Here is a 22,257-nt window from a genome sequence, read left to right as displayed (position 1 = left end):
ATTCAGGGCAGTTTTCCTTGATAATTTCTTGAAAGATGATGTCTAGGCTCTTTTTTTGATCATGGCTTTCAGATAGTCCAATAATTTTTAAATTCTCTCTCCTGGATCTATTTTCCAGGTCAGTTGTTTTTCCAATGAGATATTTCACATTGTTTTCTAATTTTTCATTCTTTTGGATTTGTTTACTGTGTCTGATTTCTCATAAAGTCACTATCTTCCAATTGCTCTATTCTAATTTTTAAGGAAGTATTTTCTTCAGTAATCTTTTGGACTTCCTTTTCCATTTGGCCAATTTTTCTTTTTAGGGCATTTTCTCCTCATTGGCTTTTTGGACCTCTTTTGCCATTTGGGTTAGGCTATTTTTTAAGGTGTTATTTTCTTCAGTATTTTTTTGGGTCTCCTTTAGCAAGCTGTTGACTTGTTTTTCATGATTTTCTTGCATCACTCTCATTTCTCTTCCCAGTTTTTCCTCTACTTCCCTTACTTGCTTCTCAAAATCCCTTTTGAGCTCTTCCAAGGCCTGGGACTGATTCATATTTTTCTTGGAGGCTTTGGATGTAGGAGCTTTGACTTTGTTGTCTTCTTCTGGTTGTATATTTTGATCTTCTTTTTCACCAAAGTAAGATTCTATGGTCTGACTCTTTTTGCGCTGCTTGCTCATGATCCCAGCCAATTACTTGAGTTTTAAACTCTTTGTTAAGGTAAGAGTCTGCTTCCAATGTGGAGAATGTACTGTCCCAAGCTTCAGGGGTTTGTACAGCTGTTTTCAGAGATACTTGTAGGGACCTGTAAATTTTCAGTTCTTCCAAGGTGGTATGATAAGGGGCGAGGTGTTTACTCCTTTCCTGACCTGTGACCACAAATATTCCTTTCTGTCCTGTAACTGTGAGGAGGGGCTCCTCTCCACAGCCACTCCCAAGCTCCACCACACCAGCGTTCCTCCTCAACCCAGCACTGCTGCCCAGGACTGTGACCCAGATCCAAAAACGGGCAAAGCAAGAGATTTCTGCCTCAACACAGGCAAAGAGATCCCTGCAGTCCCTCTCTGATCAGCCACTGGATTCCCCCTCAGTCTGTGGGCCAGAAGCTTGGGAAGCAGCTGCCTCCCCCCAGGGCCTCGCTCTTGGGGAATGGAGCTGAAACCCCACCTTCCTGTCTCAGCACCGACAGAAACAGACTTTTCCCACTGACTTTCTAAGTTGTCTTTGGCATTTGTGGATTGAGGAGTCTAGAAACCTCCACAGCTGCCCGCGATTCAGTCCTCTGGGGCCTGCTCCATGTGCGCTCGCTGTGGCCTGCGTGCCCAATCCGCGCGGTGCTGCGCTCCCAGCCCAACGTGATATACCTTTCTGATCAATCATCCAGGTTGTCTTGCGCTGGAAATTTGTTTCACTCTGTCTTTTTGTGGGTTCTGCTGCTTCAGAATTTGTTTAGAGCCATTTTTTATGAGTATTTGGAGGGGTTTGGAGGAGAGCTCAAGCAAGTCACTGCTTTCACTCTGTCATCTTGGCTCTGCCCCGAAGATATTGTTAAATGACAGAAAGAAGCATCAATACATTTTCACCCAGTGGTCCTTTTCTTTTTTTGAACTGATCTCCCTCTCATGCCTGGGCTGGAAGGCCATGGTTACTCACAGTGGTCATCATGGAAGGTTTGACCTGCTCTGTTTCTAGACTGGGCCAGTTAATGCCTCTTAGGCAGCCTGTTGCCCCCCTCCCCTTCCCTGACTCCCTGGGGTTTTACCCTATGGGTGCAAGATTCAGTTCAGACACCCCAGAAACCCACCCTGGTTTTCTCCAGCAGTAGGGATCATAGGTGTGCACCATGTCATCCTGCGTGGGCCAGTTCTTAAGTTTGTGTGTACAGTTGAGACGGTGCAGTGTAATGGAAAGGACAGTGTTCTGGATGTCATAAAGGTTGGATGGGGTCCCCCCTTTACCCTTTACTAGTGTGTGACCTTGAACAAGTACTAGTGTCTTTGAACCTCAGTTTTCTCATCTCAGAATGAAGATATTTGTCTGCTTACCCATGGGGTGTTGTGACCATAATAAATAATGTATGTGAAAATATTTTGTAATTGTAAAGCATGCTATGTGTATAAATGCCTTTAATTGTAGTTGGCTGATTTCCTGTGGGCTTGTTTTGCCTGTTCTAGACTTAGTTCCTAGAAGGTAGGGACCATGAAAACGACTTGAACTTATTGGTCTGGATGTTCTCTAAGATTCCTTCCAGTTTTAAATTGTATGGTCCTGTGAGGTTGGGGTTTTATTTATTTTTTTATTTTGTTTTTTGTTTTAAACTACTAGGAATTTTCTTTTTACCTATTCTTGATTATAATTTGCTCTATATTGTACCAGTACAGTATACCGTCTCACATCATTCTTCTTGTTGGAAAAGACCAAGTCAGGCTATGCTTATAGTTTCATATGACACTATATATCTGTCCTTATCATTTGTTATGCCTCCTCCAGATGGGCAGTGTGATATAATGGTAGAATGCTAGATAGGACTTGGGAGAGATCTCATTTTGAATTCCATACTTGACACTAGTTGTGTGACTTTAACAAGGGACTTAACCTCTCTGAGCATCACTTTACCCATCTTTCAAATGGGGATAATACTATGTAAATAAGTTTGAAAACCTTAAGTTGCCACATAAATGCCTTTTCATTTTATGTGTGGGCATTTCCTTATTTCCTTTGCCCTCTACAATGGATTCTGTAGATCAGAGGTTCTTAACTTTTTTCTGCCATGGACCCCTTTAACTGTTTGAAGGAGATTATGGACCCTTTCTCAGAATAATGTTTTTAAAATGCATAAGGTTACAAATGAAGTCAGTTATAGTAAAATATAGCTATCAAAATGTTTTTAAAAAGAACTACCCAGACCCAGGTGAAGAACCTTGTTTCAGATGCTTTGCCTTTCCTCTGGTCATGATTGAGGAGACAGTTTTCTTCTAAAAATAATCACTTATTTCCCATGGTCTGTGTACACTCAACACTGTAATCGGAGGATCATATATATCTTTGAATTTTCTGAAATCAGGTTTCTTAAAGTCTAGGTAGGTATCTGCCAGAGTATGCTAGATGTTTTTATTCCTTTCTATTATTACAACTTAGATGAAGTCCCTTTCTCTTAAGTTTCATGCCATTCCTACACCCACAGTTTCTTTTGACTTAGAGCAGCAGTTTCCTTTGTTACTTCTGTCTTTTTTGAGATGAAACTGTCAGCAAGGCAAGAATTAATCCTATTTCTGCTTCTAACAGACTCTGACTTGCAGCAGATGTCAGGGTAGTTGAAGTTTCCCCTCATTACAGTAGTTTGCCTCTGTGTGGTTTTATAATCTGTATTCATTCACTTGTTGCACAATAGATGCATTTCACCTGCTTCGGAAAATGACATTTAGTGACCCATCCAGTTTCATACTGTTATTTTTGTATATATCTTTCCACAAGGGATTGACCCAATATTGAGGATTCAGAGGAAGATCTCTGATTCTTTAATGTTTCAGGGATATTAGCATAGTGGTTAGGCTCTTTCCACATGTCATTCCTTACTCTGTCTGTACTTCATGACTGACCTGCCTCTTTTTCCAGTGATATATAGCCTTCATGAAATCCTTTTACACCATTTCTTGCAACAAGTCAGTAATGACAGTGTGTAGTGTACTCATCCCGTTAATTAATTGCCTTTTGGATCACCAGCAGTTTTTAAATGCCAGTCATGCCTTGCCAAGCCCAAATCTGGGTTTTCCCATTGTGATCTTCTTTTTCCACTTCTACTCATATACTACTGGGCATTAGAGAAAGTCATGTAATTATGCCAACTGGGTTGAATACAGATTTGTTATGTAGTCTCATTTGGGCTCTTGCTTTTGCATGACTATTCTTTTGTTCTTCCCTGATTTTTCTGACATTCTCAAGAGCAATTCTCAATCTTTTCTTCTTTCTTCATACCTATGTCATCTCCCTTCTTCAGTAAGGATTCACCTCTTATTTTCCTGAGGAAAATATAGGCCATTGGTAGCAATCTCCTTTTTGTCCTCTCTTCCACAATTTAGGAGCCCTCTTCATTATATCCAGTTCTCTCATATTTGAAAACAGCATTCTTTGCAAGAATTTTTTCCTCCTGTCCATCAGCAAATCTAAAGGTTTTCCTATATCAGCTGTTTTGGATCGTTTTGGATTATCTGCAGTTTCACTGTCGATGTAAGTTCAATCTATTTCAATCTATTTCCTCTTAATCTTCTTAAGAGAACATAAAGGTAACAAAAATATTTGTTTGATGTGTCATCAGCCCTAGAGTTATGTATGCTATAATCTAAATGAGATGTTCTGTAATCCAGTAGTGCAAACAAAGAAAAACTTTATTCAATCTAGAGGCTGCTGATTCAGCAAAAGAATAGAAGAAAAAATTATTGTAAAGAAAAAGATTTTTTTCTGTGAACTTTGAGCTTATTTGTGGGAGGGTGGGGTTATGGTTGAACTATTTTGGTTTTTGGATATGGGAAAATGTTAATGATATTTCGATAGTTCTTTGTATCCCCTTTTATCAAGTGATAAGATAGGGATCCTCTTTCAAGCTCTCCTCTCCCTACCAAAAGCCCATCATATAATACTGATTGGTTGAAAGTGAACCTGGAATTGTAGAATGTATGAATGAGCACCCTGTTGATTGCATCCTAAATCAACAAAGAAGTGGTGTTTTGATGTGAAAGGACCTATTCTCAGGATAGACCAGGACTGGAGCAGCAGACAATATTGTGGAATCCTAGGGGATAATGAGGGGTAAAGTCAGTCAATGAAACATCAATTAAAGATGAATTAGTATGGTCTGGATAGTTACTTTCATATGCACTTCTGATATATTATCTATGAATTTTTATATACTATTTTTCCCTTGTGAATAAACACCAGAAAACAAACTCGAGTGGTCTAGAGCATGGTATGGCAAGGATAAGAAGGGAAGAAAGAAGTGCCTTAGGTGGCCAAATGACAGTGGTAGCAATGGAAAAAGGAATGATTATCGACAAATTGGGACTGCTTATTGACTAGAGGAAAATAAGCAGTCAGAAAGGTCAGGGATGAGGAGGATTCTGCCCCAAATTGGGGTGTAGTGAGTAGTGAAGTTTAGAAATAAGTAGAAAGACTTGGGGTCAAAGGTAAGGCCTCCCTGGGTAGGTTTTGAAAGGAGCTGCTGTCCCTGGGAAGCTTGACTTGGCTCAGCAAGGGTTAAGTTCCAGATCCTTTACAGGAACATAGAGTATCATAGATGATGATCAAAAGTGTGGAAGTTGACTTGCTTCAGAATTAAAGGACAAAAGGTAGTTGTAAAAACAATGAATGTGGTGCCAGCATATTGTAGGGCTGCCATCCATTACACCACATGTGTTAAATGATAGTCATGTTTCTTGTTTCAGTTATCGGTCTTGAACCTTTGAGAAGTCCAGACTCTCTGCTTCTATACACATTCTTGTATCCCCTAAAGCTTGCTGAGAGCAATGAACAGTTAAGTATAGAACAAACAAATAAGGTAACTTCCCCCTTCTCCCCCCAAAAAAGACCCCCCAAAGCCCCAAGCTAGCGAAGAATAATTCCCAGGCTTGCTACTTAATCATTGTGGAACAATATTGAACCTGTCTGTGTCTCATTGGACTGGTGATAATCATGTTGTGACAGACCATCAAAGGACTACAACTAGTACAAGTGTGAGGGTGATAAAAGGACAGAGGGAGCTGTTAAAGAGTTCTAGAACTTAAGAGAGGCCCTCAGTATCAAAAACCCCATTATCACATAATTCTGGAGCATCATTGGTATCTAGAACATCTGTGAAAGAGAACAGCAGTGTTTCAGGGGACAAATGACAAAATACTGAAGGTTCAAGGAGAATGTACCCATTGGACACCCATCTGGATATGTACAGGCATCTCAGACTCAAAATGTCCAAGACAGAACTATTATGCTTCTCGTTAAACCCAACTACATTTCTTCATAACTTGTTTATTTTTGTCAAGCCCCAGGCTTCTGGGTTTGTAAGTATAGAATCATCCTAAACTCTTCCCTTTCCCTCATCCTATATCCAGTCAGTTACCAAGTCTTGTAAATTTGAACTCTATAATATATCTTATGTCCACCTCCTTGTCTCCACTCACACAGCCATCACCTTCATTAGGGCCCTTATCACCTCTTGTATGAATTATTGGAATAACTTCCTAATTGGTCTCCTTCCTTTCAGTCTTTCCCCTTTCTATTCCATTCTCCACACAGCTATCAACTTGACATTCCAAAAAGGCATCTGTCACCCAAATGTTTAAAAGTTTCACTTTTTTCCTCTTGCCTCTAGGGGCAAAGACAGACTCCTCTAATTGGCATTTAAAGCTCCTCACAGTCTGGTTTCAACCTGTCTTGACATACTCATTTCATATTATTCCTCCTTACTGTGTTCTAACTAATGACTCTGGCCTGTTTGTCCCTTCCCATATAGGACATTCCATTTCCCACCTCCTTTCCTTTGTATAAGCCATCCTCTATCTGAAATGTACCTTGTCTTCACCTGCTTCTTGGAATCCCTGGCTTCCATCAGGGTTCAGCTTCGGCATCACCTTCCATGCAAGGGCTTTTCTAGTTCCCCTGGGTGTTCATGTTTCTGTCCACTCCTAGTGTGCTTCCAGGAGACTGCAAGGTTCTGGAAGGCAAGGACTGTTGAGTTTTTTGTCTCTGTGTTCCCAGCACCTAGCACAGTGACTTACTTGCATGTAGTGGGCACTTAATACATTCTTAATGAATTTATTTGTTCTAGGATTTAGATCCTTCCTTCACAAAGTTCTTCTCAAATACCTTGTTGTGGTATGGTTCTGAATCTGGAGTTTTGAAGAAGTCTTCATCCTATAAAAGAATAGTGACTTGCCCAGAGTTGTACACTGGCAGAGTTCAAAGGGAAGCTAGTTCTCCTAACCCTGTTTTCTTGTATCAGCAGTTTCTTACTTTCTTAAAAGTCAGTCAAACCAACAAGCATTTATTAAGCACCTACCGTATGCCAGGCTCTGTGCTAAGTGCAGGGATACAAAAAAAGTTAAAAGACAGTTCCTGTTCTCAAGGAACTCAGTCTAATGGGGCAGATAACATGCAAATAACAATGTACAAACAAGATAGGTACTGGATAAGTGGGGGATGATCAAAACAGGAAAGGCTCTAAGTGCATGAAGGGGAATCTGCAAGGGCTTCTTGTAGAAGGTGAGCTTTTAGCTGGGACTTGAAGGAAGCTGAGAGAAGAATCCTTGATATGTGAGAAGTTACAGTGGAGATTGTAGGATACCATTTGTATGTGCTTGTGTGTAAGATAGGGACAAAAGTAATGGAAAGAAGTCTGTATAGTGATTCAGTTCAATGTAAATTCTGTGTGCATTTGTTAAGCACTTAGTATGGGGGAGGCCTAGAGATTCAAAAGTGGAAACCCAAAGTCCCTATTCTCAAGGAACTTACATTCTGTCTCAGATAATGATCAGTTCTAATCAATTGTAGGATGGCACTGTCACCTGGTAAGGCCCCATTTCCATGGCTTTCAGTTAGCTAACACCACCCCAATTTTTATACTACCTCCTACACTGAGCCTGTTCAGATTTTTCACTGAATAACTCTCAGAACAGTCTAAAATACATTTTTTTGAAAATTCAGCAAAAGCTTCCTTAAAAATAATTGAACCCTATGTGTTCCTCTTTATATTTTAAAATAATAAAATCAAGATGACAAAGATTAAGATTAAAGTGATTAAGATTAAGATTTTGGATATAGGTTGCTACAATAAATGTGTATGTGTGCACAACATATGTAAATGCAATTCTTTTTTCAGATACTGTATTACTTATTCAGGGAAAAACTTCCTTACAATTAGAACTGTCCCCAAGTGGAATGCATTGCCTTTGGAAGTCATGAGTTAGCACTTATTGGAGTCTTCCAGCAGTGGTGGGATGACTCTTTGTTGGGAATATCCTAGAAGGGATTATCAGTGAGATCTGAGTAGGATTTGATGGACTCCTAGATCCTTGACAGCTTTTGGGTCCTTTGTGCCCTAATTTTAAGAAAAAAAGTCACACCCCAGACAGTTGTTCCCTCCAAACTATTTTCTCCCTTTAAAACTGTAATTACTGCTACAAAGGTTTCTCAGAATGGAACTTGCTTTTCCTTGTATCAAGTCAGACAGCTCAATAAAAGGAGAAACTCAACTGAGTGTACAAGAGACAGTGCAAACTAGTCAAGTTGTTGCTGTTGGCTTTGCATCTAGTTAGTACTCAGTGTCTGTTTGCCCTCCCAGTTGTCTTTATTTTCTCCCTTTTGACCACTGTTAAGTCTTCAGTGCAAGGCAAGCAGAGGACTGACACAACCCTGATACAACTTAGGAAAGGTACCAGAAGTGAGCTCTAGCTACAGCAGCTTCTGTGTCATTCACCTGAACCGAAAATGCTTCGACCCTAAACTTGGCAGGAAAAGGAAATGTGAACTGTAACCATGAGTTGCCTTCCAAGCCTTTTCTCCTTGTTGCTGTTCTTTATTTTTTAAAACATTGCTGAAGAAAGGAAAATGTTATTCTAGCTTTGAATTAACTTCAGCTCTTATATAAGAATGAATGAGTCATTGCTCTTTAGTAAATGGAAGTGAAAAAAGCAGATTGGCTGGAGTTGCCATTTGTGTTAAGGAGACCAGGACCCAAAAATGCATGTTCTGGAGTAATAATGTAATGAGATTAGAAGTATATGTGCAGCATAATCAAAAAAAATTCAGTGGTTTAATTTAGGAGAGAATAGTACATACTAAGAAATGATGTGGTTTAAGGATGCAGGGACCCCAAAATACTGAGGTTCAAGGCAGAGTTGTCTGGAAAGAATTTGCGGACTCAATCCATCTTCCAGTCTAGTGGCAAAAAGTTTATTGTAACGCTAATATGGTAGGCAGAGCTCCTTTAGGGAACTTGCAGCCTAACAGAAATGATGTTAAAGGTTATATAGAAAAAGTTCAGTGAGTGGTGTGCCAAGTATACTAATTAAGTGGTGAATAATAAGTTAACCTTTAATCAAGAGTTTTTTCTCCTTGCAGACTCTACTTTATTTCAAGTAACTTTTACTGCCTTTCACCCCGTTCCATGTCCTCACCTTTCTACCAAAAATGTGTCAGAATAAAATGGTTAGCAAGCACAATTTGGTTGAGGAAAAGTCCACTAGTATTTCCTGAATTGTAATAGAAATAATTAATTCAAAGGAATGTCACTGAGATGCTTCTAGAAAACTCTCATATAATACATTTACTGCCCTTTTTAAAAACTTCAGACCGTGGTATGTTTTTTAATATTAACTTGTATTAACACAGCACTTTAAAGCACATATAAAGTCAGGTTTTTCATTGACTGGAGTCATAAAGTTGGGTCACAGTCTTACACAGTGTTACTTCTGTGCTATCATTTCATTTCTTTCCTTCTTTTTAAATAAGTTTGTATTGATGTCTTCTCTTATAACCTCATAGTTATCTCAAGTATCCCTTCCCAGAGAGCCATCCAATATAACATAGTATTTTTTTTAGAAAGGAAAAAAAATTAACACAACTGATCAATTACATTGAAAAAGTCTAAAAATATGTGCAATGTGTAACATGTGGGGACCTCCTACCTCCACAAAGGGGGGGTAGGTGAAGGTGTCCTCCCATCTCTTCATTGGAGTCTTCCTTGATCTTTAGAATTTTGTTACATTCGCTGTCAACTTTTTGGTATGTTCTTTCCATTTCCATTGCTGTAGTTGCCTTATATATTGTTTCCTTGGCTCTGCTTATTTCACACAGCATCGGTTCCATGCTTCTCTGTATTCAACACACATACCATTTCTTTCAGTACAGTAGTATTCCATTACTTTCGTGTACCACAGTTTGTTTAGCCATTCTCCAGTTGATGGGCATCTACTTTGTTTCCAATTTTTAGTTATCAGAAAAACTGCTGCTGCAACTGTTTTGGAGTTATAGGGACTTTCTTCCTATCAAAGGCTTCCTTGGGTATAAGTTCAGTCATGGAGACTACGATTCAAAAAGTATGAACATTTTGGTCACTTCATTTGTGTAATTCCACATTTCTTTCCAAAATGGTTGTGCCATTTCACAGCCCCACCAACAAGTCATTAGGGTTCCTGTCTTCCACTACCCCTCTGACATTGGCTACTGTCATTTTTCCAGGGTGTGAGGTAAATAGTCTTGCTTTATTCAAATTTTCTTTCTTTTGTATTTGAAGGCCTTTCTCTTGCAGAGCTTGTTTCTAAATTGAATTGTTAAATTTAACTACTGTGTGTCTTGGTTTTTGCAGTCTTGGTTTTTTTTCTGGAGATGATCTGTGACTTCTTTCAATTGGCATTTTATTTTCATTTCAGAAGTTCCAGGCAGTTCTCTTCTATTAATGTCTTCATTATAATGTTAAGGGTTTTTTGTTCTCTTGTTTTCTTCTGGGAGACTGGTGATCCTTAGGTGGATTCTGTACCCTCTGTCCTTGAGATCAACATGTTTCCCAAAGTGAGGCTTTTTTACTGTTGCTGTTTTTGCTTCTCTCATCCTAGGTTGCTTTGTGTTTGCTCCTCCAATCTGTTTTTTCTTTTGTTTCTTTGATGAGGTTTGTCATTGAAGAGTCCAGCTTTTCTATTCTGACCATCATTTTCTGTCCTAAATTCTGCTCTCCTGATGATCATTTCTCTTTCGAAACACTGGGGAACAGCGTATTGTGGTTCCTTGTCCTCACATTCTACAGGGTCCTCTGTTAAATCAAGGGCTGGATCTTTTCCCTTCGTTTCACAGTATTTATTCATAGATTCCTGGTCTCATTTACTAGATCTGGAGGCCATGTTTCCTTCTGTTGTTAATGTTTTCTCTGTTGATTTATCTGGTTGTGTTCAAGGTCTTTGAGTTTTCTTATTCTGAGATCTTTGGTAATTTTAGGGGTTTTTTTTTCTTTCTGATTTTACCCTATCCACTTTATGACCCTATGTCATCTGATCCCACCCTTTGGGGCTGGATCTCAGGGCATCTCAGCTTCCTCCCATCTTGGGTAATCCACAGTTCACCAGCCTAGGTTTCTGCCCTGAGTGACTGTTGGGTGGTCAGGTGACCCCAGCTGTATACTGTGCTTGTTCCATCATCCCCCCCCTCCCCCCCCCAGTGCACACAAAGTCCTGCGCTTCGTTCTCTGGCCCAGCAGGGGCAGTTCAGAGAGTTGCCATTCAGTGCTACGGGCTTGTCTGCCCCAGCACAGGTGGGATTGTCACTGGTGCTGCATGCCCTTGCACTTAAGCTTCTGAAGGGCTGTCTGTGGGGGAGAAAATTCTGCAGCTTGGATTTAGGGTCTCCACAGCACTGGAAAGGGGGGGGGTCTTCACTGTGGGGTTGAGTTTTGTTGCAAGCCCATGTTCCAGATCCTTGTGTCTGCTAGTGCAAGGGAAGTACTGAGTAAGCTCACAAGTCAGTGAGCATCAGTTCATAGGTTTGGTTGTTTTGTTTTGTTTTTTTAATCTTTTTGATTCTGAGTTATTTTAGACCGTGGAGACAGCTGAAGTTGCATTATTTTGGATGCATAATTTCTGTTTTAGAGAGCTTTGAGAGGTCATGGGGATCATAGAAAATGTCTTAAGCCTCTATCTTTTTGCTCTTGTGACCCAGAAGTTGTCACTTCATTTCTTTGTATAAACCACAGAGCCATAACTGCTCCCTGAAGACTATCCAATTGGTTTGTAGCTGGAGGCACAGTAGGTTAAATAAAAAACTTACAACACTTTCTTTTTGCAGAAAATCAGTTCTCCCTTAGGGAAGATTTTCCACATAAATACTTTCAGGGAATAGGGAGGGCTAAAAAAGAGATAGCAAACAGTGGTTAGCTGACTCATTCTACTTTGCCCAGTGACCTTTCCACAAACTACCTTTATTTTTCTTCCTTCTGTTTGCCTTGATTACTGTTCCCGGTGACAAGGTGATGGGCATTTCTTCTTTTTTGAAGTTCTAATCTACAGATTTATAGGGATAATCTAGAGAAGTGAGTTTTGGTTGTAAACAGCTGCTTGGTCCTTCTGTACCAAAGGGGTTCAAATCCCAAATCTTAAACATAACAAGAAAGAAAATCCTGAATAAAAACAGAAACCAAGTCTCAATCATATTTTATCTCCCCAGTAGAATTTAATCTCCTTTCCTTATTTTGTCTTTGTATTCCAGTGCACAGCATAACAACTTTGTTCTTAATATTTTAAAAAATTGAATCACTTGAGTTTAAACTAGATTATATTAGGTAAATGTAAAAAAAATCTAGAGATTATTTTCTGAAAGCATTTATTGCCCTTTAAGAATATAGATGTATCTTCCTCAGAACTTTAGATATATTTTTGAAAGTGGATAAAGTAAGATTGTAAAATTCACTCGGTTTTTAAATGTAAATAGACGTGTAAATGTCTAGAATGTCTTGCATTGACTCAATATTAGGATATTGGTCTGGATATAAATCGTTTTACTGCCAAGCTATATACTGTGTACTGGCTCCTGAACAGGCTGTGATCTGTTGGTTTGCTCTAGGATTCCCAGATTCAAAAGGACCCTAGAGCTAGACTAGATTGGAACAGAATTTTAATTGGTGATGATATCCCTAAATGATATCCTCATAGTCTGAAAGTATATTTCCAAAACACTTGGACTTAAAAATAATCTTATTTTCCAGGTGTGTCTGTCTCATTTCTCTGTTTTCCCCATCTCTTTGTAGTTCCAGTGCCTGGCACATTGTAGACACTCAATAAAAGCTTGTAGAATTGAATTGATGATACTGTTCTCTACTACATTTCCATTCTCTTGACATTACTTAGTAACTATCAGGTGAATCAGTTGGTGCCTTATTACAAAGCTAGAGGGTGTTAATTGCTGCTGATTTTCTTTATATACTTCTATTTTCTAGATTAATTTTCTAGATTATCTTTTTGTTGAGTAAACCAGAATCTTAGAGGTGGAATTATCTAATATAATTAGCTAGATACCCCTTAGCCGAAGGTCACATAGCTGATTAGTGAAAGAGCTTGGTACTCCTGACTTCCAATCTGGTATTCCTTGTACTATAAAATTGGAAGACAAATATTTCCCCCACTTATTGTCCTTTTCTACTCTGTGCCGTTACCTTTTTCCCCCCTTTCATTTCTTGCTTAGTCATTTGTAGAACTCTGTACTTTTAATCTCATCACTTCCAAGCTCAAATTTCAGAAGAATGACATGAACTAGTACAGCATTTCTCCCATAGTGTATGCTCTATGAAAGTAACTAATGCCCCAAAGGGCTATAATTTGTGTGAAGACTTTATTTACTGATGCACTTTTTAAAAACTAAAAATATATCCCTTTTAGTGAGAAAGGATGCCTAGCCATTGTTGGCTTCAAGTCCATTGTTTAATGTGCTTTAACTAGAACCATTTGATATCGACAGAGGTGGTAATTACTGGGCTTTTTACAACTGTGCCAAGATAAATCTTGGTAAATATTTCTAAATCATTTAACAGAAATACCATTGTTTTTCTTGTTGGTTTTTTTTTTTCTTATAGTGTTTCCTGAGGGTATAGGCGGGTGTTTGAGGAGTACATGCGGGTTATTAGCCAGCGGTACCCAGACATCCGCATAGAAGGAGAGAATTACCTCCCTCAACCAATATATAGGTGAGTATGTTATAGTAAAACTGATAAGAAATAAAGAAATTGACTTCTGAGCTTAATGGTTTAATTAAATTAGTTAAATTTAATTAAATTGAAGTCAGTTGATAACCCAGTGTTTTGGTCATATTTAAGCCAGTTTGCCTTGTATTTTCTTTACTTTTTTCCTCATCACTGTAACAGTATTTCTTTGCAATTAATTTAAGCATGTTTATATAAATAGAAGATTTTTAATATTTAAATTTTTTTAAAAGAGAATTATCTTCAAAATAGAATTTTACTTAAACATTTTACTCATACATTTTAAAAATATATTTTTCACTTTTTCGCTTAACAAGCTTTTATTTTCTCTCCCTTCCATCTACTCCTCCCCTGTTCCAGCAATTGGAAAAAAAAAAACAAAACCAAAACTCCTCCTAACAAGTATGCATAGCAAGCAAAACAAATTCCCAGATTGATCATATCCAGAAAAATATACGTCTGATTTTGCACTCTGCATCCATCACTTCTCTGTCAAGCAGTTGTTAGCATCTGAAATCATAGTTGGTCATTTTGTTGATCAAACTTTTTAAGTTAGAGCTCTGGCCTTGGAGTCAGGAGGAACTGAGTTCAAATCTGGTTTCAGACACTTGACATTTATTAGCTGTGTGACCCTGGGCAAGTCACTTAACCCCGATTGCCTCATGAAAAAAAAGCAAAAAAATTTTTTTGAAGTTTTTCAAAGTTGTTTTTCCTTATAATGTTGTTGTTATGATATAAACCAGGCCTGTACAACATGGCCTGTGGCCTGCCAAAGCAGCCCATCAAAGTGGCCTTCGAGTGGTATGTTGTCGTGTAGGCCTGGTATAAACTGTTTACCTGGTTCTGCTCACTTCCTATATGTCAGTGCATACAGGTCTCCCTGGGGTTCTTCAAAACTGTCTGTTTTATCATTTCTTCTAGAATAACGGTATTTCATTACATCAACATATCATAGTTTGTGCAGCCATTCTCCCAATTATGACTCCCTTAGTGTCTATTTCTTTACCACCGCAAAGAGTTGCTATAAACATTTTTTGTTCATATGGATACTTTTCCTCTTTTTTTTTTTTAATGAGGCAGTTGAAGTTTTAAGTGACTTGCCCAGAGTCACACAGCTAGTGAGTGTTATGTGTCTGAGGCTGGATTTGAACTCAGGTCCTCCTGACTCCAAGGCCAGAGCTCTATCTACTGTGCTACCTAGCTGCCCCTAAAAATGTGGGGGAGTTTGGGGGGCAATTGGGGTTAAGTGACTTGCCCAGGGTCACACAGCTAGTAAGTGTGAAGTGTTTGATCCTAGGCCAGATTTGAACTCAGGTCCTCCTGACTTCAGGGCCGGTGCTGTTTCCACTGCACTGCCTAGCTGCTCCTGGTGACTCTTTTTTCATAATTCTCTTGCATCACTCATTTCTTTTCCCAGGTTTTCTTCTTCCTCTCTTATAATTGTTTTTGAGCTCTTCCATGAGTTCTTTCTGGCCTTGAGACCACTTCCCGTTTTCCTCTGGGGCTTTGCCCATAGGTGTTTTAACACTGCTGTCCTCTTCTGAGTGTGTGTATTGATCTTCCTTTTCATCATAATAATTTTCTATGACCAGAGTATTTTTTGTTGTCGTTGTTGCTTTTTGCTCATCCTTTTTGGCCTTTTTCCTTTCTTTTAAATTTGAGCTCTGCTGTTGGGGTATAAGGGGCACTATCTCAGGCTTCTCATGCCAGGGGCTGCAAGCCCTGGCGGTTTACCTGGTACTATGCTGGTGTTGCCCTGAGATCCATGGAGGGACCCTTGTGTCTCGTGCTGCACTGAGGGGGTGGTTGTAGGGTGGTTGGTGCTGTTGGAGGCCACGGGGGTCTGGCAGCTTACCTGGTGCTAAGCCAGAATCCTAGTGCTCGTGTCTGGTGTGTGCAGAGTCCGGAAGGGTGTTTCTTTTCCCGGGCTGTGCTGAGGCACCTGGAGGTTCTCACAGCCGAAGCTGGAGTCTGCCTGTTCCCCTGGCTATATGCTAAGGCACTTGGGGGGTTCTGGTGTTGGCCTTTGCCTACTCCACTGTACTAGACATGGAAGTGGGGCCATTTTGTTGAACTTTTTTTATACACATGCATATATATATATTTATGTACACTTAGTATAAACTAGAAATTTTAAAAAATATGTAGTTTTGTGTATAACCGTATTTGCGTATTTGAATGTCTGATGGTTATTACATTATAATAAAAATGAATTTTTCTCTTCTTTTGATAGACACATAGCATCTTTCCTGTCAGTCTTCAAACTAGTATTAATAGGCTTAATAATTGTTGGCAAGGATCCTTTTGCTTTCTTTGGCATGCAGGCTCCAAGCATCTGGCAGTGGGGCCAAGAAAATAAGGTATGTAGCTGGTTCTTTATTTCAAGTTGACAGTGAAAGTGTGGGATTGCATTGTTCTTGGAAGAGCTTGGGACTTAGCCGTGGGCTGGTGGTGGTGATTTTTGTTTTGTTTTAGTTTTGGGAATCTAATGATTTCTCTTCTTGCATTAGGGATGACAGGTAGCTTTTAGGGTCTTCACTTGGAGGCAGAAGACCTGGGTTTGGATCCTAGACCCAACACTAATTGACAGATCACATAAGATCTCTGAGGCTCAGTTTCCTCATGTGGAAAATGGGGGTAATAATCCTTGTACTGCCTACCTCGTGGGGCTGTTGTGAGGAAAGTGCTTTGTGAATCTTAAAGCACTATAGAAATATTCATTATCATTTGTTTTTTCTCTTAATCTGTCCCATTGAGTATCTTTCCTTCTGAAGGACTAAGTTTCCTGCTGTCTATGCCTTTAGAAACCCATCTTGTGCCTTTTCTTAGTTTCTTACTGGGACAGAATTGCCAAAGCTCCCTTCTGGACAGCAGAGAAGTATCTTCTCTCTTGTTAGATCTTCTTGGCCCTGCCCAAATTTTAGAACCTGAGAGTTAAAGCTGTTTCAGTAGGAACTGAGGAGGGCTCTTGCAGAGAAGGGGTCAGCTGGCATTCATGAGGTGGCAGAATGTACCTGTAGTTATCAGTAACTCTTATCCTAAGTGATTTTTCTCATGAGCTTAAAATAATTTTCTAGGAATGTGAACCTGGTTATGTTTAGTCTTTTAATAAAGTTTGAAAACCCTTGAACAGGTCTCTACATGAAGTTGCCAAATATTGCATCACTATTCCTTTGTGAATACTTTTAAAAGGTGTTCAATGAACTGTGTATAGTTCTTTTTTAAGCATTACTTGGACTGTTGGTGTTTCTTTTAGATCTATTTTCGCTAAGTCACAAATGGCTTCTTAGAATCTTTGAACTGAATTAGAACTAAGCTTTTTTAAAATTTCCTTACTATAATTGGGTGGTGGCAATAGAAGTATTAGTTTGTGTGTAAACTGTAGAAATGTGTGAAGGAAAAATAGAATTTATCAGATGAAAAAATCATTTCAGAGAGAAAATGTTGAGAGTTTGCCACATCATGTATTAAATGTTTTCTTCTTAAAAATCACTTTGTCTGAAATACAATGGCAACTCTGATTTTTTTTCTTTTAGGTCTATGCATGTATGATGGTTTTCTTCCTAAGTAACATGATTGAGAACCAGTGTATGTCAACAGGTGCATTTGAGATAACGCTAAATGGTGGGTTCTAAATATTTTTCATTTTGTAATAAACTGTATTATTTTAATCTTTAGTCAACATCAAGCAGCATAAAAATGTTTTTCTTGTCATAAATTATAATATGAGAAAAATTGTTTACTAACATACCTATGAGAGAATAATACCTATTAATACTGTTGCAGGGACCACCATCTTGGTTCAGAGGAGATTGTTGAGTTCTTTGTAGATGTTATCAACTTCTTCATCCTCTGTATCAAAAGTTGGTGTGTAATAATAGCTAGCATTTCTATAGTGTTTTAAGGGTTACAGAACACTTTACAATCATTATCTCATTTTATCCTCACAGCAACCTTGAGAGGAAGGGGCTGTTTTTGTCCCCGTTTTATAGATGAGGAAATCGAGGCAAATAAAGTGTAAGTGACTTGCCCAGGGTCACATAACTAGGAAATTTCCGAGGCTGGATTTGAACTTAGGTTCAGTCAGTCTTCCTGATTATAGGTCCAGCTCTCTGTCCACTGTGGCACCAAGAGGCCTTGAGAAGTACATTAGGAAGTATTTTGATTATTTTTTTTAATTTTTGATGCTTCCTATTATAGAGTGAAATTTTCTGAATTGTAGTTGGCCATCGAATTATCTTTAATTATTTGGATTATGTTCTTTTTGTAGATGTACCGGTATGGTCAAAGCTGGAATCTGGTCACCTTCCATCCATGCAGCAGCTTGTTCAAATTCTTGACAACGAGATGAAGCTCAACGTGCACATGGATTCAATCCCACATCATTGATCATAGCCCCATCTTTCAGCCCTGAAAACTCTTTTGTAAGTAGTTAAAATGTACATGCCTCAGCTAACCTGCAACAAGCAGCAAAGGCAGGGTGCACGTGTATTTCCATGGTCTGTTTCTCTAATGGCTTCGTAGGATTATGAACGCATAAAACGTCATTTGTGGAACCCACTAACCTGGCAGGCTGTGTTGCATTTATTCTTTTCCCTCCTGGCTCAGATTTCTGACCATGGCCTGGTCCCCTAAAACCAGACTGAGAATGAGCCATCGACGCAATTACCAGGGGCTTGCTTGCCCAGTTGGTAGATGCAGAGAAGGTCAACCTACGAATTGATAAAAAGTTACTTTGTAATAAGATAGTTAAAGAATGATGTAGTCAGATCATTGTATTGAACTGTATGTTTAGTAACTGCTTAATAAGGCAGCTTAGTAGGGCAGCTAGATGGAGCAGTGGATAGAGTACCAGAGCTGGAGTCAGGAGGACCCCAATTCAAATCCAGACTCAGACACTTACCAGTTGTCTGACCTTGGGCGAGTCCTTAACTTTGTTTGCCTCAGTTTCCTCATCTAAAAATTGAGCTGAAGAAGGAAATGGCAAACCTCACTTAGCCACTGCATTTGGAATCTACTATGGTAGTCCCTCATAGTCTACAGAAAGAGATAGAAATGGCAATAAAGCAAGCAAGGGTGGCAGACACCACCTGGACTGGACTGAATTTACGCAGAAGAGGTCTCTGTGGGAAGAGACACAATTTTAAAGATATTAAAGGTTTGAGTCTGAAATACCTGAAAGCGGGCGAGTATGCCAAACACATGGAAAAATCATCTGTTCTGCTATTACAGAAAAGGTGATCAAGAAAACATCAGTAAGTAGCTACCCATATGCCTTCTTATCTCTATAAAAAACTTCCAGGAAGAATCCATACAGAGTACTGAGCATCTCCTTGAAGATGATATGAGAAAGGGAAATAAGCAGCCTGTAACAACGTTCTGCATTTCTACATCAGATACATCCTGGTAGTTGTATAATCGACTGGAAGGTGTGCAGAGAAGAATATCAGTTTTCATGTTTGTTCCATTATTGTTTGTTGACCATAAAAAATAGATTCGGTATAGCCAAATGTAGTCTTAGAGGTTGTCCTCCAATGCGGTGACTCGCACATATATAGTAAAATCACAAGATTCCTTGAAAGATGCAACAACTGAGGAAATTTTGGCTCCAAAATTATTTGTACTAATGAAAGCATCAAACCAAATGTATGTTTACGAAGAGTGTTTACCACTGTTTGAGACTGTCTAGAGCAGAGTCCACATGGAAGCGGGATTCCCTGTGAAGATGCTTTTGTTTATGGGTAACTTTGTGCTGGGTGCGTTGAGCCTAGGCATCCTCACAGTTTCCTAAACAGGATCTGCAGTCTCACAAACGAGTTCATCCTAACAGATGACACAGGAAAGACCACATGCGTGAAGAATGCCTGTATGATATGCAGTTGGCTAGAGAGCCCATCAAACTGGTCCGTGAGCACAGCTTGGGCAAAGTGCTGTGAACACTGAGCTGGGCCCAGCATTGAATCAGGAGGAGGAGACTGGGATAGGGGTTGCATCTGAGGTCCTTTACAACATTATCAGCACTTCGAGGCTTTTCCATCTCTTTATTATACTTTTCCTCCTCGTGATGCTTTGTTGCTGTGAATCACAGTTTCCAAAAAAACCAGAATTGCCTGTGGTCCAAAGAGTGATGGAGAGATGTAGGGTGGGGAAAAATAGGCTGAAGTGTTTCACTGGTGGCAGCTTCTGCCAGGGAGCCAAAATGTATGATGACAAAAGGAAGTGGGCTGATCCCATATCAAGGGTGAGGGTCATCAGACCCAGCAAGTGCTGCCTGCGTTGGTGGCGGGTGTCCCAGTCTGCGAGGGTGCACGTCTTTGTGAAAGAGTGACAGGAGGACATGAACAAGAGGGACCCCAGATGACAGCCGGCACTAAGGGAAAACCCACCTTGGGGACATCACAGACGTGCCAACGATGCAGATTGGGAGGGGAAAAGCAACCTTCCTATGGATGAATGGAAATTTTAGCATCAGGGTAGTGAGCGCGTTTTTACTTTTGAAGAGACGTGTTCCTCTTCTTGCCTTGTATCTGATTCAGGGGGCGGCTTTTCTGAAATCTGTGGTCTGACACAACATTTTCTTTAATATATTTCAGGCATTAATGGATTTTTGCGAGAGCAGCGTGGTTGGCACCAATGAAGGCCTGTACTGAAGACAGCATGCTGTTAGTACAGACCAGATACTTATTTGCAGCCTCGTTGAACTTCTTGGAAAACCTCAATGCAAGACAGTCTTTCATTGTTGGCATGTTTTGGAATACTGCACATTCATGGAGTGCAATAATACTGTATAGTTATATTTTTTTTAAAGGGTTAATTCAGCCAGTTAATTGTTTTAAAATGCAGGCATTACTACTTGTAACTTTATTTCTTAGTCATGTTTGGGGGGGGAGAGTGGCAAATTGACTTAATATCTGATTTTTTTTTTCTTTGAGAGATGTCTGTTACATCTGTTGTGATTTTATATGAATTTGTGTTCTTTTTGTAGTTTAAAATGGGTATTTGGGGAAATAGCTGACATTCCCAAGTACTTTACAAAGTCTGTCAAACACCTCTAATTTGGCTATGTCCTGTTTGTATGGTTTTCAAAATATTGCAAATTGTGAACAGTGCATTATACTAGATTATGAAAAAAAGACCCAATATCCTGAGTACAATACCATTTTTGTGATTACAAGAGAACTACTAAAAGACCAACCGCTTTTTAAACCCTGTTGTCTAGCTCAAATGTCTTGCCTTGACCAGTCTAATGAATTGATTAACTGGGCCTTTATACTTATCCTAAATATAAAAACTAAGCAAATTTAAGTTAAATAAAAAGTTTTCATTTCCTGTGTAATGTGCCTTTAAGCATTATATTTAATAACTACCTACCTAAATCTTTCTTTGCTTCCAGAAGATCAGAGAATGCGCACTTCAGTTGTCTGAGAAACTTCATTCTTCTGTTAGCTGAAGTGCTTATTTTGTTCAGGAAAATCCCGTTGGGCCCGAATAGGGGAGTAAACATGTTGTCTCAGGCTGTTACCAGATCCTCTCAGTTTGCAGGAATAAGAATGTATAACCAAACCAGATTATAATGGGGGACTACTGTTAGTGTCATCTCAAGGAATTCTAATGTTCCGCTTTTATTACAATAGTTCTATTTTTATTCTTATATTGTGATGACAATTATTTGTTAGATTAATAAAAACCCTGTCCCTTGGTGACTAGTACATCATTGATGTAGTGACCAAATTTGGGTCCTGTAGAAAGTAGCATGGGTGATATTTAAGCAAACTTTTGAAATTCAAATTCGGCATATATTTATGGGCATTAATTGACCTCATGAAGGCAGTTCTTTTAGCAAATGATTAGCCTTGACAATAGAGTGTAAGAAGACTATGATTAATGAATTGGATCGTTTTTCTTTTCTGCTTTGACCTTTAGCTGGTTTTGGTCTTTAACTGGTAAAGTCTCAGCACTTATATTAAAAGTAATTCATCAGTTTGTCAAAAAACAAATTTAACTTGGTGATTTAGATGTTGAATTTGACATTAGCAATCCATTGGGCAGGTCTAATGGCCTATTCCTGTTTATGAGTTGGAAAATTGAGAAAATAATTCCGAGGTTATCATCATTAACAGGTAGTTATTGAGAGCCTACCACGTACAAGATATCAGATAGCTCTCCTTCACATTCTGTTTGTACTCTTGGTGGAGGGAGAAGGGGTGTGTGTCTAGGAAATGCCATCTATGGCTTCAGTTGTGGCTAAGTGACAAATATGGCAGCGATTGTAAAGGAGGTGGGTGCGCCCGGAGGCACTTGTGCAGTGGTCCATGGATGGAAATGCAGGTTTGTAGATTTGAGAGTTGGAAGGGACAACAAAGACCCCTTCTCATTTTACAGTTTGAGAAACTGAGACCCAGAGGCACTAAATGATTTGCCTAAGATCACAGAGGTAGTCAGTAGCAGTACCAGGATTCCAGCTCAGGACCTCTGCCACCAAACCCAGCATGCTTTCTGCTGCATTCTCTTCCTTATTGCAGGAGAGGAGGCTTCAGGGGGCAGTGAAAG

The 22,257-nt window shown here is 39.3% G+C and overlaps 1 protein-coding gene across 1 annotated transcript in view; it reads left to right on the top strand.

Annotated features, from left to right (window-relative positions):
• Positions 1 to 21,043, top strand: part of SELENOT (selenoprotein T) — a 29,829-nt gene extending 8,786 nt beyond the window's left edge. The window contains exons 2-6 of the mRNA XM_020980886.2: positions 13,582 to 13,692; positions 15,941 to 16,067; positions 17,244 to 17,331; positions 17,978 to 18,131; positions 20,301 to 21,043. Coding sequence (XP_020836545.1) covers positions 13,582 to 13,692; positions 15,941 to 16,067; positions 17,244 to 17,331; positions 17,978 to 18,096 — 445 coding nt within the window. The 3' untranslated portion in view covers positions 18,097 to 18,131; positions 20,301 to 21,043. The remainder of the gene's footprint in view (positions 1 to 13,581; positions 13,693 to 15,940; positions 16,068 to 17,243; positions 17,332 to 17,977; positions 18,132 to 20,300) is intronic.
• The last annotated feature ends 1,214 nt before the right edge of the window (positions 21,044 to 22,257 follow it).

This window comes from Phascolarctos cinereus, unplaced genomic scaffold (genome assembly GCF_003287225.1).
Source record: "Phascolarctos cinereus isolate Bilbo 61053 unplaced genomic scaffold, phaCin_HiC Scaffold_7;HRSCAF=346, whole genome shotgun sequence".
Taxonomy (NCBI): Eukaryota; Metazoa; Chordata; class Mammalia; order Diprotodontia; family Phascolarctidae; genus Phascolarctos; species Phascolarctos cinereus.
This window is presented reverse-complemented; position numbering and strand designations above follow the sequence as displayed.